The sequence below is a fragment of the Daldinia loculata genome (genome assembly GCF_022478755.1).
Source record: "Daldinia loculata strain CBS 113971 unplaced genomic scaffold F4817scaffold_112, whole genome shotgun sequence".
Classification (NCBI taxonomy): domain Eukaryota; kingdom Fungi; phylum Ascomycota; class Sordariomycetes; order Xylariales; family Hypoxylaceae; genus Daldinia; species Daldinia loculata.
The window spans coordinates 31,949-48,199 of NW_026054966.1; the positions used below are offsets into that span (position 1 = coordinate 31,949).

A 16,251-nucleotide genomic window follows, 5' to 3' on the forward strand; every position below is an offset into this window, starting at 1 on the left:
AGTGTCTTTCCATTCGAGAGCTTATACATGGCGTACAAGTCACTCACCTATCCTTGATGAGGATTTGCTTCTCCTTCTGCAGGCTTTCTGCTACTTCGAGCGGAATGTTTAAAGATGTGGCTACGATACCCGCTGGCGTCAAAGCGAGCCACTGGGTCAGGGAGATATCCTCGACTCGATCACTCTTGTATATCTCGATCCATACCAATTCCTCGGTTTCTGAAGTATTCTCTATGTAATGACCTTGGATTGTTAGTTTATACAAGTCTTCGAAAGTTGAGATTGAAGCTTACCGCTATTGTCCGGGAACACGCCAGTATCTCCGGCTCTGAAGTCAAAGGTCCGAGCAGCAGCGCTACCTATAAACACGGTTGCGCGTCCTTGACCTTTATGGAAGTAAAGCCATTCTTCGGCCTAAGAATTCTGTTAGATATGAAACTGGGAGATAATACGCAGGGCTTACGTTTGGATGCCAGTGCAGCTCTCGCAGACCACCAGGCTTAAGAGTGACAATACTGGCGGCTATCGTTGTCGCAATGGGGAATGTTTTCGAGTCAACAATACGAAGGGAACCGCCTTCTCCGGGGACCTTTTCTAGAGGATGGTCTTTCGAGTAATAAGCGAATGAGGCATTGCCAGTGAGCTCACCATTGCCACCAGTCACATTATGGTGGTCAATAGTTCCGTTGGAGATATACGGGTTTGGAGACGGCACTGAACCGAAGACAGACTCAGGAAGTCCGAAGTTCTTGGCAAGAATCGACTTAGGAGTATGTGTGATCCAATCATCCACATTGAAAGTTGTCCTTGGATTAGTTAGCGTGGGTTAGCTGGTGATGAGGTTGAGGATGATAGCTTACCCCACAGCATCGAAATTACCGTCGTCAAATATTAAGAGGAATTCATTTTCATCCTCAAGACCTTGGACGGTGTGAGCTACACCCTTAGGGAAGTACCAAACATCCCCTTCGTCGAGCTTAGCAACTTCGAATTGACCGTCCTGATTTACTCCTGAAACTAAGATCGACCCAGCGTAGACATATCCCCACTCGGCCTAAGGTCATATTGTTAGTGAAGAAATATTATATTTGGTTAATGCAGTACTTACCACTCGATGCCAGTGCAGCTCCCGGATCGAGCCCTTGGTCAAATGCTGCTGAGCAGATGAGATCTGCTTACTGCTGGGCAGATCTGTGACAACCTGTTCTCGAACCCAGCCACCCCTCAAGATCCTCGTCTTTGAGTCTGAAAAGCTCCACTTGAGGTTTGGCACGACACCATTATCGGTGCTTTGCTGACCAAGATTATCTGGGTTCTGGAGGTCAAGAGCATGGTTGGTCCCACCTAAGAAGCGTATGGTCAATATGATGGTTCAGAATACCGGCGAATATCTATAGTGAAAAGTACCTGAGAATGGTGCACCCTTTCCATTACCGTCAATTGGCTGGCCGTCTTCGAAGCCACCCTTACTTTGACGCTCTATAACAGAGCCGGTGGCACCCCATGCTGCGAGAAATGTGAAGGAGGTTTGGAGAACCCTCATATTGGCTACAAGCGTATGGTAGTGGAAATAAGAGTGCTGCAAGGCGGGTGTAGTCTAGGAGATCATGCATCGAGGACAAGCTACTACTGGCTTATATACACCTTTTAATCTACGGATTTTCATCCGGCAGGGCACGCCATTGCAATAGCCAATTTTGGGCACCCCCCCTTATTCACGCCCAGCCAGGGGTATCGACTCTACGATCCACGAGAAAACCTACCCTAAATACCTACATCAAAGCGCCAAGCGAGGTTGAACCCGGAGATGTTAATGAACTCGATGAGATTCCCGCATGATGTTGCCTATTGCTCATATGCGGGGGCCTATAATCAGCCGCGCTCCTAAATGCACCATCCATATCAAAATAACGTCATGTCTTGGCACGCCATCAATGGGGAATAAATGCTGCATAGTTTGATGAGCGATACTCCAAGGTTACAGTAGAAGGAACGAAATCTTGAACTATCTGTGCCCATCATGATCTTGTAATTGTTAGTGACTGCTTGCGCCATCTTGCGGCTTCGTTGCGGCACGCAAAGATAGTGGTCGTTGTCAATAGTTAGATTCACAACTGGACAACGAGGCATGTTACTTAGCGTTTATTTCCCAAAAGGGCAAGTGAGCGACGTTCGTGATAGGATAGTTGTTACGCCTGCATTTAGAGATACTAACTAACTACCTAGCTTACCTATTTCTTTCTTGCTTCTGGCTTCCATGAATAATATCACTGTATAAAGCTAGAAGATGAGAGTCGCGTATGACTACTGCAAGCTGTAAGGCATCGGTGGGTAAATTCATGACTGTATAACCTATTTCCTAGGTTTATACTTCTTGGAGAAAAGGCTTTAAGCGATGATTTGCAGTTTTAGAACAACATTCACTACCTATTAGGTGATTCTAAAAGTAAATAGGAGAAATATTATTTTGACCGTCTATACCTAGTATAACTTAGGTTACTTCTTAAAGTCGGCGACGTTTAGATGATGAGGTCACCGCCCCCACGATCAAAAGCTTATAGTTAGATGTGATTCTATCCTTACTAGCCTACCCAGAGGGAACCCATGTCCCGGTAACCGTCATCCAGACTATTGGAATCGATAGCTTGCCACTGCACAAACTAAGCTTTACCGGAGCATCGTAACGTTGGCTTATGCAGCCTGTAGCCTGAACCGGTATATATCTATGCAGATTGTCCTCTTTTGGTAGACTATTATCTTACCCAGGTCCTAGGAACTGTAGAAGGGGATAATGCAAAACGTCGATCAGGTCTGTATGCAGCTACTTGAGCTTCAACCTTTTCCATTCCGTGACTAGACTTGACCTCATACGAAGTAGCTGAATATTTCAGTGGTAGCTTATAACTAGTAGAATTTGACTTTGGTAGTCGATGGCGAGATAATGCTACGATCGAGAGCTTCGTGGTGCTATTCAAATGAATTATGGCAACATCTGAGGGGAATTGGGATCGTCAACATTTCGTGGGATAGCATCAAATGCAAGAGCTGTGAGACGGCTTGTGATTGTCAATGAACTGTGATGCTAAGGTCTATAGAAATGTCTAAGACAGATTTTACTATATAATGGGGGTTAGCTAACACCTCGCTACAACATTGAACTCCGATCTTATTGTCTCTCCCCTATAAGCCAATATTTATGAGATATCCTACCTTCAAGGTTGGACATCACTCCCAATAATGTCTTCCTCTGTAGCCTTACTGCTTGCTGCTTTTATAGCTGCCCCGTCAGTTTCGGCACTGTCTTTACCTCCACTCATCCCTACAATTCCTGGTGTCACCGAACCCCTGACGAGCAACGCTCCGCCTCTACCTATTTTGCAAATTCCAACGCCACCATTAGAGAGTCCCCCTTTTGAGGCTAGCAACATCAAGCCTAAGAAGATAGGTTACTTCTGGACTGCTTCTGGCGATAATCAACATAAGGGTAAGTATTTTACAATTGCATAAAGCTGTGAGCTTAGCTAATAATCTGTAGACTTTCTGGCTACTTATAGTCTCGACGACGTGAGTGGGTATAAGTTTATGAGTCGTTTTGGTAGCTAACTATTAATAGGACACATTTGGAACCCTTCTTTGGGTCACTGATGTCCCCTCAAGTGGAAATAGCCCACATCATCTCGGTCCTTCTCTCGATGGAAAGACTCTGATCGGTGGCGGGCTGTTATCCCTACTAAAGACGCAAGACACTGCTTTCTATTTCGACACTACGGACCCCTACCGTCCAACTTTCAAGAAGAGCAATCGTGGAATACTTTCATCCATCGTTGATGAGATCCGTGCGAAACCTGATGGGTAAGTCTGTTATTATATAGAAAGTATTGAATATGGGCTTACCAACTCTGACGGCAGAGGGTTTTTCATCACCTATATGGGCTGTAAGTTAATACGTTGATCCCGCAAAGTATTTAACCCCTTCTAACCTCTATTCAGCTGCTCTTGGTACATCGCCGGGAAGGCTAGTTGAAACTGATGCTGAGTTCAACATCATTCATGAGTGGCCTGAGAGCGTGGACGGTCTGCTTAACGTCCTCGGGGAACAGTTTTCCCCACATGGTTTAGCAGTTGATTTTGAGAAGAATGTCATCCTTACTTCTGACTTCATTGTCCCCCTGAGCATCTTAAAACCGAGTTTGGGAATTCAGCGAGCTAATACCCTACGACTCTGGGATCTCCCTTCACGCGAGATTATTAGCACCATTGAGATCCCCGATGTATGTGATATCAACTTTGAGTTTCCTGACTATTAGTAGATCTATTTCTAATGATCAACATAGGGTGGCGGTATTCAAGATGTCAAGTTCATTCCCGGAAATCCTGAAGGAGCTGCTCTTGCAACTGCAGTGCACTTAGGCCAGGTGTGGATTATCTACCCCTTCCGTAAGGATAGTAACGGTAAGCAAGGTGTAGCGAAGCTGCTATATGATCTAGGACCTAAGGCTCGAGATACCGTTGCCATCTAGTAAGTGATCCCTCGTTAGATCCATATACGGCTCCTAGTTTAGGTACCTAAACTAACCACTCATCTTGGTAGTTCTGATATCACTGCGGATGGAAATTTCGCTTATTTCACATTGACAACAGCAGATCATATCGCTGCTCTTGACATTTCAGACTTAGACAACGTAAAGCGATTGGATGACCCAGATGAGGAGCAACCTACAATTGGCCCCCACTACATCAAGATCACGCCAGACCAGCGACACATCGTAGTAACGGACTACTTTGTACAGACGGGAGATATCGGCCTAATTAACACTCCAGCGGACTTTAAGGCTCTTTATATCGACATCCTCGACGACGGGTCCTTGAGCTTTAACCGCAGCATAGAGTTCCAACGCGAGTTTGCAAACCGTGGCGGTGCTAAGCCGCACTCGGCTGTTGTCTTTGACTTTACTGATCCGGAGAATCCCGTTTACTACTAATTTGAATCGACCAACCGAGTTACCTGGAAGATTCGAGGCATCGAATCACTACTCAGGTCGGAATGAAGTTGGAAAGATGGGTGGGCTGTTCGGGGTTCTATAGCTCCTATTGGATGAACATTTCTAAACGATGGCTCTTGTACCACGCTTCACTTGACACGTCAACTGGGTGTGATACGCGATATATGATATTTTGACATTGGCATCACATGATATATTATGTATCTTAAAACATGGGTGTAATTATTGGCGGTGGGGAGACAATCACCTTGATGAATTCCTAAGGTACTTTATTTACTGTTCGATATAACAGTAACTTGAATGTTATATTTATCTGCCTTTCTTGTGAATGTTCAATTTATAGAAACTTATTATTTGAAAAGCCTTGATGACTGATCTTTACACTCCGTAAATGTTGGTAAAATGCCTAACGCTGCAATTAACAAGGGTGAATTTGATAAAAATGGCCGAAAGCCAACAAGTATCCAGCTAAACTGTAACTTCTTAAAGCCTGCATTGTTTATTGAACCAACATGTTTCACCATTTCATAGTTAAACCTTGACATAGGAGGCCCCCCATGCCGTCGGTGATAGCACTTTCTGTATGAGAATAGGCTTACGGCATGTCATGGAAGTGACGGCTACCGGCATAGGTAGTTCCCCGCATCATATGGTTTATTAATTGGGCCTCAGAAACAAATCGTATGCATTAATGTGACCGTTTGAAAGAATGGAAGGAAGGCACGCTATGCTGTGCGACCGCATATATTTCTGAGGCCTGTGAGGCAGCCATAGGAGGTACATATGAACCTTAGGCAGGCTGAGCAGGCAGCGTGTTTTTATTATCGTCAAAATAGCGGGGTTATATTATATTCCTCCTTCTCATAATAATATTCCATTCATTCAATCTACCTTAAGGCTTCTACCTAATTGTTTCAATTACCAATACCATATCGAACAATGTCGTCTAAAGTTATCGCAAAGATTTCTCCTTCAGATCTCCAGGGTCTTGATGCTCCTCCTACTGCATCTATCACTGATGTCAAATACCTGTCTTCATACAATTGGATTGAATCACCTAAACCCACCATAGCTGTCCCTGGTAGCCCAGCACTCTGGTCTGCGCCAAAGGTTCCTCAGAGGCTAAAAAAGGACACTGGCCTTATCTATATTGCCCAAAATGCGGCTCGTCACCCCGACAGTCCACTCGAACCCCTATTCCGTGCTCTCTATATAACGGACCCATCCTTTGACATCCAATCCGTCGACGTCGTGACTGATCGAAATAATATACGCAAACTTCTGACATTTATTGATCCTACTGCTTCGAGAAACGGACTCGAGGAGTTCACTATCAACATCGAGGTTAACAAGAATACTGCGATATTCAGCCGCGATGAAACCGCCACCCATGAGTTCATCGGCCCTAATGAGTTTAGGGGTTTCGGGCACGAATTTGAAAAGGCCTGTACAACTAACAAGATCGTTGGTAGTACTGGACACCATAGAATCATCTCGTACCGCTTTGGAGGACTGAGCATCATCGTCCGCCATGAGACAGACGGATATGTGGATACCAAGACGGGCCCGTCGTCGTCTTCTACCAGTAAAGAGCAGTCGCCTGTTGATTTGACAAGCGTATTCGAATCACTCTCTTTGTCGCCGACGAACAGCAATGCGGGGAATGCTACCAAAGGATCGAAGCTAGTTGTCCAACAAGATGGCCAAGCAGTGCCTCTCAACTCGACGCTTGAAATCAAAACTCGCGTGTCCCACAAGCCCCTCGAGATTCGAGAGGTCGCACCACAACTCTGGGTGTCACAGACCCCTAGGCTAGTACGAGCTTATCATCAGCGTGGAGTGTTCCAGGTCCCGACGGTGGAAGATGTCACTGCTCAAATCAAGAGATGGGAACAGGATAACCAAAGACATTTGAGAAAATTGGCTGCATTGATCCGTAAAATTGTCAATATCGTGAAGGATTGCAACGAGAGTGTGACGCTTAGGTATGACGCGAGGGAACGCAAGTTGATTCTGTCGAAACTCTCGACCCCGAAGAAGATGCTCCCTCAGGACTTGTATTCGAAGTGGGATGTGAGTAGTGATACCAAGACGGGGACTGGTATAGACGCTACTAAAGTGAAAGCCTAGATTGCAGCGGTTACACTCTTCCAGAAGGTCTTAGTTAGCATTTCAAGATCAGCGAGTTAGTTAGAGTATAGCCTGCTATATATGGACGTGATTGCGTTAATCTCTTCCTGATCCTATGTCCTGGTCCATTACGGAATAGCATTGTATAAAGATTAAAACATGTATTAATCTATATGAAAGAACCGTATTTCTAGATACGGTCCCTTGCCCAGGGATGTTGGCGATCATATCCATCGCATAGAGCTAGGTCGCGCTCAAAATCGCCATATTCCTCGTGCGTCTCGAAATGTGTAGTCCGTATTATCTTTCCGCGCTCAGGGGGTTGTATTACTACATGGTCCTTGAGGTGTTCTATAGAATCGGAACGCATATTGCCCTGAGAGCCTATCGTCGTTAGAACTACGCCGCGGCTAAAATTGTTTATCCTGCGATAGTATGCGTGTGATGAATTCGCTTGTGGGTTATTTGTCATATCTGAGCCAGGCCATGACGGTATACCGGCTCTGGAGCCCGAGCGTCGAGTCAGTCGATCTCCAAGCGATCGTGGTGATGAAGTAAACCGGTCAAGAAAATGAATCTCCGACAGGATCTTGGCCGCACTTGGAGTACCAAAAATAAGGAACATGCAAGTCATCTCGGCCAGAGCCCAGAGCATGACAGGCGCCGTGTGGTAAATTATATCATCTGACCTAGAATAGTTGAGTATCACACGAAGGCGTAACCCTGCTGAAGCACAGCAGCTATAATATTGCGAAATATTAGCGTTTTGTCGGCCACCAAATTCAGACGTGCTAGAAAAAAGGATAGTTGAAAAGGTAAGCCTAGCTTAACATTAAGAAATATAAAGTAAAAATACAAATGAAAATATAGAAGTGTAGAAGATATAACTATTCGCACATACAAAACACCTATAGCAAAGATAACAGAGACGCCGACTCTTCTTTTTGTTGACATGTCTAGGCGCCAGATGACGTGCTGCGGCAGAAGCAGAATTGAAATATCCGAGCAAAGATTCAGCACAGCTGATGTGATGTTGAGGGCCTTCCTGTTGACCGGACAGGAGCCACCGACGAATAGGGGGTTCCAATTTTTCTCAATGGGAACGCAGGCGAAGTTCATGAGGAAGAGAGTTACGATGTAGAATATGACATTCGCGCCCAGCACGCCATAACAGAGCCAGAAGAAGTTATTCCGCACGCCGTACGGAATGAGTATACGGATCCAATCCAGAAGTATCGCCGCTTTTATTGTTAGGACAGCTCCGATGTAGAAACTACCACTGAGGAAGAGGGGAAAGAGGATATCCGACATGTCCTTTAGTAGGACATCCCATTGATGAACGAAGGCGCCAGGGTTCTCTACTAGCTGGTAATTTAGGTATGCGCCTACGATATAGCAGCCAAGAGATATTAACATTAATACTAGAACTGAATGTTAGAATAAGTAATAAAATCTAGTTGGTGAGGAACTTACCATCAGGAAACCCAATTTTCTTGACATAGAACAGCCTATGACATATCCGGAGAAGGACGGCTATAGTTGTGAGAGCCAAGCATGTTGGTATTACGGCTTGGGCAATGTAGTTCTTATTTGGCGGATCGTCAAAGTTTGATGTGATATTATTCGGCGGATTGAGGGCGGGCACGTCAAGGGACGTATCCAGCTCGGCCGAGGTTATCAATGAGAGGACCGCCATTAAATTCTTATTTTCCCGCCGGACAACCCCTCCCACATCGCTCGAGTCGTCCTAAGGCCAGAGCGAAGTGAAAACGGGAGATTGCTGTCGGAGCAGCAAATAATGGTTATAAAGAAGGAAGTCCTCCCAAGCCGACACATGGCCGCGAACGAGTGGGTAAGAACTCTATCTATACATTAGTTAGGTTCAATCAATTCATCTACTCGGCGCGGCAGCCCCTCAGACAGAATGCGTGGCCGACGGGCTGACATGCATGCGAATCAACGTGGTAAGTGGGTAAGAAGTTTGTCGAACCGGAACTGCTCGACTCAGCACTATAGGCCAGCTGAGAAATGGTAGGGTGACATCACGTAGCACCCGTAAGCAGGCTGTGTCTTTTTATAAAAGCCTACTCGCCCTGCGTGTTTACTGGACTGCCAAGATCTGAGCTGATAGGTTGTATGAGATGGGTCAGCATCACCAAGTCATCATATTGGCTAGGCCTATTCTGATGCCCCCAGGTACGGAACTAACTTCGGTGGAGGAGTTATACCATCGGTAAGGTATAATTGTTTTAGTCGTCCCGAGGAGTCGATGAAGCATGGTCTGTGCTAGTGATGGAGACGACTAGAGCAAATCTCGAAAGATCTCGACTAAAGTCCTGCATAGTCAAAGTCGATTAGGTACCCAGGAGGTAGCTAGGGTAGATGGCATGCATGGAAGGTCGTATCGAAAGAGTCTACAGACAATCCCAAAGTTACCCTGGTCCTACAGCCCAAACGCTAACTTAATATAGTAAGATACGGGCCACAACTAATTGATTAGATTTAATTGGTTAAATTCAAGAGTCCCACACTCGACTAATCTAACGATTCAATTCAACTCATTCAATTGTCAAAACATAAGAAATTTATCAACGAAATAATCACGAAACAAGGGGTAATTAGCTAAGGCCGAATGATTGCATGTGTATAGGTATAAATATGTGTGGTGCGAAGTGCGAATAGCTTCACGTATTAAGTTATCTAATCTGCTATCTACCTATCAGCACGTGACCTGGTCTGTGTAATCCGTCGTACTTGGAAAAAAAAATTTTAAAAATAAAAAATAAAAAATAATTTAATTAATTTCGAATTAATCTATAATCGATCCGTCATTGATTAGTAATCAATTAAAAATCAATTATTTTATTTTATTTTGAAAGTTAAGCCTAAAGGGCGCTAGAGCGAATCCGGAAAGTAGGCTTTACCATCCTGGGTTAGCGTTTGGGCTGTAGGACCGGGGCAACTTTGGGATTGTCAGAGTACTCGTATCGAAACAACCAACTGCCACGTTCCGTGTAACAATCATTTGCCTTAAAAAGAGCAGCCATCTCATAGACTCGTAGATTGGGCGCGTGGATGCGAGCCAATTATTAACTCTCGCATCACATAACTTATGTGAGACTGCGAGGCACCGAACCACGCAACGCCTTACATTATCAATCACGTCCTAAATCACATCCACATGGCTTTTCGTCTTATGTCAGTCCGCTAGCCCACGTGTCTTGAATTATTACTTCTTACTTTTTTCGAGAGAGCGGCTCAGTAACATGTTGTGTTGACGCATATTCGGGCAGCTTTTTGATGCCTCATACGATATATTTCCGGGAAGAAAAGAAAAGAGCATTTTCATACCTATATCGTTCAGTTTTCTATGCCCGAAGGCGGGGTACGTTGACTGACGTGAGCTCGACTAGCGCAGGCTTTACGACATCCTTCCATCAATTCCAATCTAGAAGCATTTCTTAACAGGCTTTTGAATCCTAATACAGGGTGAACTACCTAGCGGCTAATATTGAAACCTGCTACTTCCACCAACACTTCCATTAATATGACGTGCTTGTAATGGTCTAAACAATGTTTCGCGATCCTTTGCGGGGCCGAAAGTAGAGTATGCGCTCCCAAACCGTGGGGCCGGAATGGGCTATAGCAAGGGTCCCGCTATGATTCTAACCAAGGAAGGACTAGTCACGATGTCTTCACAATCTATCGCTTACAATGTAGTAAACTATAAAATATCTCTTTTAAATCTTGATGGGCAATATGAAATAGCGTTATATCAAATCATCATATGCGCTCGAGAATACCTTTTGTTTAAAAGTGCTTTTGTTAAGGCGACAAGTTAACATAAGTATCTTGAACCTTCCCCCAACCATAGAGCCTCGGAGGTGATTTTGAAATGTTTCTAATAATAGCCTTTCCGAATAGCGTGTTGACGTACAACCTTAAGAGGTACCTAGGTACGCACGGCTCCCGCCAGCTTTTACACACAGCTCGAAACGCCGGCGAACTCATAAAAGTACCTAATCTAAGGTTAGTGCCTTAAGTATTTGCCACCGCAAAGTAGAATTTGGAGACAATTCTTCGACGATAGGATAAAGTTACATTTTCAGGGAGAGTCAACTGGAAAAAAGCAGGTTTGATACTTCGACGCTATCAGAACATCCAATGACCAGCAATAGAAAGGAGAGCCAGTGAGCTGAACTAAAGATCTACTGGTAACATGACGTTATCGGGATATTATCTATAACCGCGCGGCTGGCAGGTCTTAGCAGACACGAAGCCTTACTCATCCAATATAGTATGTAAGTGAAGTAGAAATTAAAAAAGTTCTAAAAGATTATACGATGATGAGCATATTTATCTGATATACTAAGATTGCAAACGAACAATAGTCCAGAGTGCTTGATGGGGGATTATATACAGATTTACATAGGTGGTTATAGGTTCAAAATTCACCTACATACTAGACCAGTTGACTGTTCCTCTACTTTAGCGAAAAATACGTTCACTTCTTGCAGAAATACGGCATCCTCAATATCCCACCAGTGTGGAATGGGTTATAAAATCCCCTTAATGCTTTATATATAAACCAGACACTAGAGAGCTACTTAACAAACTCATCGTCGTTTGTTAGAAGTAAACGCTTGCAACACAATTATTAAAACCCATTGTTTTCGAAGTCCACCAACTAAAGCTAGAAGATGTTCACCGCTAGATTTCCGTGTACGGGTTGCCATAAGGATGAGATATTAAACCGGATTTATCATAAGCTGACGTGGAAGCGTTACGCAGCTGAAATCCGCCTGAGCTATTGAGTTGAAGCTAGTCAATGCTGCCCGAGCTTTTCTAGAGCACTGGCGAATCTGAAACTAGATAACTTGCAGATTTCAATCAGCCAATCAACCCAAGGATCGCGTACCGTTTGACAATGTGGCGGTTTTTAATCGTTGCTTTGCTTGGAGCAGTGCTTTTAAGTCTGGTTTTAGTTATCTTAGACCGCCATCCGGAGTTGTAGTTGGCCTAAAAAAAACTAGCTCAACTCTTTAAAATCACCAGTGTCGAATACGACGTGGTTGCTATTGATAGGTGTGTTTAATTTATTCTTGAGCCTTTCGTTCCTGTCATATTTCACTCGGTTCCTTCAGGCAAGTTGTCACTATCATGGTTACTTGGTGAGGTAAGGCAAGCCAACCGAAATCGGATTGTTTCTACATCCAACTATATCGAAGAATTGATAGCTCTGTAGCGTTCCGTGGAAAATATCTTAGTTGACTGATTGAGCCTTTTCATGAGTGAGGGGAGTAGCCAGGCGTATATACACGTTTTCGCTAAAGTACCGAGTACTATATCTGGTAACAGTCCCTCCATCACTCATTTCACCAAACGTTAAGAATAAGAGATGTTTATTAGTTTAATACTATAATATAAGAGATGAAATTCAAGTCATAGTAACTTTTGCCTATAATTATCCTACTAGTTCTTTTTTGCCTGAAAGAAAAACAGTTGCACTACGCGTTGTACCCCTCTGATCCGGCATCCGGGTCAGTACTAGAACGACTCGGAATCAGCTACGGAATCGGCCACGGTAATATTGGTCTAAAATCACACCACGATGATCAACATTTAGATACTTTGTTACTTTTAGGAATCACATAGCCTGATAGGAGAATTTCAATTTAATGCCGGGAACTAGAAAATACCTATCTTGCAGCTACACAGTACCTACTCCTTATGATATCTGACTTCGCTTAATACATATTTCGGTGTTTTCTACTTCCAAAACTCCATAAGCAAGACTTTAGAGAGTAGAACTGAGGAAAGCAGATTTATCTTTCCGAAGGAATTATACGTCCAAACTCTGGAAATTGATAAGGTAATTGATAAGGTAAATGATAAGGATTACGTAAAAACGGCCCGCGAGCTTGCGAGCGGCCGTTTTGATAAAATTTTATAGTGATTACTTCGCTAGTAGTATACTAAAAACCATATATCACAAAATTGGCCGGAAAGGAAATCAAACTTCCACTTTCTTGCAGTTTACTATTATAACTCTCTTTAAGAACCTTTCTTCTATTCGACAACCCCTCGCGGTTTCGGTAAGAGTCAGAACATACCTACGAATAGTTGCTAAAGAGGGCAATGATTCCAACTTTGTGGCTCCAGCTCGGCAGCTTCTTATTAAATGGGCCAATGCGTATCGGAGTTAGCAAGCGCCTTTGGATGGTTAATGAGATCGGAAAGCGGATTGACATTCGATCTAACTAGGATCAGCATCTACGACTGCCGAATTAAGGAATAATAATTCCAATGTTTAAATCTCCATCTAACCAACAGCTTCTCTGCAAAAGAACTTGAGCTAATCAAGAAGAGCGTGACCACGCGGATGAACCGCGTTTCACGAGACGCGAGCTTCAATGGATATAGGAGATAGCCATGTCTTTCAGTCACCGTGGGGGGATTTACCATAAATTCAACAATGTTCCCACACAGCTATGCCTTGTTCCAACTTCTCATCATTCTCGACTATTCCTTCTCTAACATCAACTGAGTTTTGTTCTCCTGGGATATCATGGCACATTCGAGCCACGCTTCAGCCTCGGGGTTACCCGACATCAATAGCATCTTGATACCTCTAGCTATCGTTGGCTTTCTACTCCAATGGGGTACAATGCTAATCCAAGGATCTCTCGTTCAGTATATTATAGTATCTTGGCGAGGTTACTTTCCGAGCGGCACTCCCGTGAAAAACGTCTGGACGGGCATCTTCCCTCTCGACCATCCTCTCGTTATTCTCGTAACCTTCTTCCAATCATTGCTGAATCTTGCCGAGAATCCCCACCTTGAGGGGTATCTGCTTCTTGTCGACTTGCTTTTTGCGCTCTCCGTTCCGAGCCTTCTCGCCGTTGCTGAGGATCGACGCAATAGAAAGACCGGACCTCTTAGATAGTAAAGCTCAACTCACATGTTGTCTGTATGTGTGATTACTGACTATGAGATCTAGCTCTGTATTCTGGCAGATGTTATGGGGTTTCTTCGGCGTAGCTTCAGCTGTATCTACCTTCACCCGCTTGTATATCAAACACCGGCTCCCGAACAGCCCCAGTCTACCTGTCGACCAAGCGCAGGCACTTCCTTTCACGGCCATACTGCAAGTTCTTCTCGTTCCTGTCGTTGTAACACCATATGTCCTTGGTGCTTCCCTCACGCAAGTTGCGTACGGCACTGTATCGTATTTTTGAGTCCGCTCGTCGTAGGACCGTTCCAGGATCTCGTCAGCAATCTCATAGCCAGAATTGGTACTATCTTCTTGAGTCCAGTGGTTCTTTCTTACTATATTGTTGGCATTTCTAGCGCCATATTTCACTGGGCCGTTGTTCTGTTCACGCTTCAGTCCCCAGAACTTAGCTTACTTACACTCTACATCCCAAACCCCAGCCTTGTACAACGTGGTAGCCCAACTCAGATCGCTGAATCGGCCCACCACTTCATCCAGTATGGATACCTATTCTTCAATATTTCCGTTATCATTCTTGGAAAGTACGCCTCCACCTTGAACAAGGTAGTCGACGGAAGGACTCCTGGCAACAACCCCTTTTTGACGCTTGTGACTGTCACAGCAATCGGAGGACCCGGGGCTGGGATGGCTTGGATACTAAGCAAGAGGGAGAAGGAGACGGCTGATGCTCGTGCGTACGCCAAGAAGGGCTGAGTAAATGTATCAACCCCTTGTTCTGATTTGTTGCGCGCAAGTGGTTATGGGTTGGTTTAGGATACTATATCAATCAAGTCTCACTCTCTAAAGACAATTAACCTTCTGGGAGGTTCCAAGCACCGTTTTCCAGAGCCGCATTCAGTTACAAATCAATTCCTGCAAGCCAAGTCTACCGGTGAATGCAGTTCCACCCCCACGATGATAATGGCTTTGAAAACGATTGGAGAGTAAATATTTTTACCCCTACCTTGCAAGGAATATTTTCAGCCGCTCATGCTTTTCATGGTTTATCAAAATTCGGACCCCGAAATGCAACCCTATTCGCAAGTTCAGCTGTCCACAACGTGTAAGAGTACAGTACCATGTTAGTATTTTTGCCTATCTGCCTAAGGTACTGACGCGTTTGTCATAGGGTCCGGGAAAAGGGGTGAAGTACTTGAAAAAATGTGTCAAGACTCCCTAGGGGATTTCGCAAGAAACTTGGGCCAGCTCGTCGCGTTAAATGCGAGGTTTAATCAAATTGTCGACCTAAACTCTCGTTACAAAGACTATGTAAGTCTCAATGCTTATATTTACCGGCTATGCAAAGATTCTCATCCAGATATAGCTCTCCACTATCTGGTCCTTGCAAGATAGCAGAAACTCAATCTACCAGAACACGACCATTCAAAAGTTGACATATTTGACTATCGGCTATTTGCCTCTAGGTCTAATAACGGTGATTTCCCTTCAACAATACGTTTACCATTCCAACTTACCACGATCTAGGCTATTTTTGCGATCCCGCCTGATCAAAACGTGCTTATTCTGCAGATGGGGCTACTAGGATTCGTCGTCGCTATTATCGTATCGTTCATCGTGACGTTTACGATTGTGTTCTCATTAGAACGAATCCTAGGTGGTATCGGAAAGTTGACAACAGCACCATCGCCAACCCATGAAGGCAAACATCCTCTGGCTTTACCATGAGGGAAGTCAAACCACTTCATGGTTCATTGGAATAGGCCCCGGGAAAAACCTGAAGACGAAGAGCAGGCATATACGTCTGCCCGGGCATCTGGACTAGACTCAACGGCGAGCACTGTTCAGGGCTCTGGAGCCACTCCTGTTGAAAGATCGAAAAATAAGGAATAACCAGGTACTTGGCTACTAGCTAGGTTAAATTGGGTACCCAGGTAGTTATTAAGTGAGCTAATCTAAACTTATTAAATTGTTTTGATTATTTTAGCTGTCAACTAGAACGAGGCCATTCGGACCCCTATTCGACCCACTTTTATAGCCCCTTTCGCGTCTTGGTCTGATTCTAGCTACCAGGTACCTATCAGATCCTAGTGATAGTCAAAACTATAGGTATCTGTCGAACATACCACTGCACCGCTAAAAGGTAGTTCGACTTATATATACATG

General features: G+C 44.3%; 6 protein-coding genes across 6 annotated transcripts; 4 read left to right on the forward strand and 2 right to left on the reverse strand.

The window, feature by feature from the left end:
* Positions 1-43: 43 nt before the first annotated feature.
* On the reverse strand, positions 44-1,543 carry F4817DRAFT_362709 (putative oxalate decarboxylase oxdC; the record flags this gene model as incomplete). Its single annotated transcript, XM_049306558.1, has 6 exons — positions 44-243; positions 294-414; positions 464-806; positions 861-1,054; positions 1,109-1,344; positions 1,408-1,543. The coding sequence occupies 6 exons, from the start codon at positions 1,541-1,543 to the stop codon at positions 44-46; spliced, it is 1,230 nt and encodes a 409-aa protein (XP_049153615.1).
* A 1,694-nt stretch (positions 1,544-3,237) lies between these two features.
* Positions 3,238-4,982, forward strand: F4817DRAFT_362710 (uncharacterized protein; the record flags this gene model as incomplete). Its single annotated transcript, XM_049306559.1, has 7 exons — positions 3,238-3,484; positions 3,536-3,564; positions 3,614-3,852; positions 3,910-3,935; positions 3,991-4,271; positions 4,335-4,519; positions 4,592-4,982. The coding sequence occupies 7 exons, from the start codon at positions 3,238-3,240 to the stop codon at positions 4,980-4,982; spliced, it is 1,398 nt and encodes a 465-aa protein (XP_049153616.1).
* Positions 4,983-5,617: 635 nt separating this feature from the next.
* F4817DRAFT_28941 (uncharacterized protein) lies at positions 5,618-7,486 on the forward strand. The gene has a single exon (XM_049299655.1). The coding sequence runs from the start codon at positions 5,943-5,945 to the stop codon at positions 7,131-7,133; it is 1,191 nt and encodes a 396-aa protein (XP_049153617.1). The 5' UTR covers positions 5,618-5,942; the 3' UTR covers positions 7,134-7,486.
* Positions 7,324-8,829, reverse strand: F4817DRAFT_362712 (uncharacterized protein; the record flags this gene model as incomplete). The annotated part of the gene is made up of 3 exons (XM_049306560.1): positions 7,324-7,873; positions 8,035-8,554; positions 8,607-8,829. 3 exons carry the CDS (start codon positions 8,827-8,829, stop codon positions 7,324-7,326), a joined length of 1,293 nt encoding a protein of 430 aa, XP_049153618.1.
* A 4,544-nt stretch (positions 8,830-13,373) lies between these two features.
* On the forward strand, positions 13,374-14,841 carry F4817DRAFT_363530 (uncharacterized protein; the record flags this gene model as incomplete). The annotated part of the gene is made up of 3 exons (XM_049306653.1): positions 13,374-14,078; positions 14,134-14,356; positions 14,398-14,841. Exons 1-3 carry the CDS (start codon positions 13,702-13,704, stop codon positions 14,839-14,841), a joined length of 1,044 nt encoding a protein of 347 aa, XP_049153619.1. The 5' UTR covers positions 13,374-13,701.
* Positions 14,842-15,288: 447 nt separating this feature from the next.
* F4817DRAFT_321380 (uncharacterized protein) lies at positions 15,289-15,813 on the forward strand (the record flags this gene model as incomplete). Its single annotated transcript, XM_049301281.1, has 3 exons — positions 15,289-15,396; positions 15,452-15,562; positions 15,613-15,813. The coding sequence occupies 3 exons, from the start codon at positions 15,289-15,291 to the stop codon at positions 15,811-15,813; spliced, it is 420 nt and encodes a 139-aa protein (XP_049153620.1).
* Between the last annotated feature and the right edge of the window lie 438 nt (positions 15,814-16,251).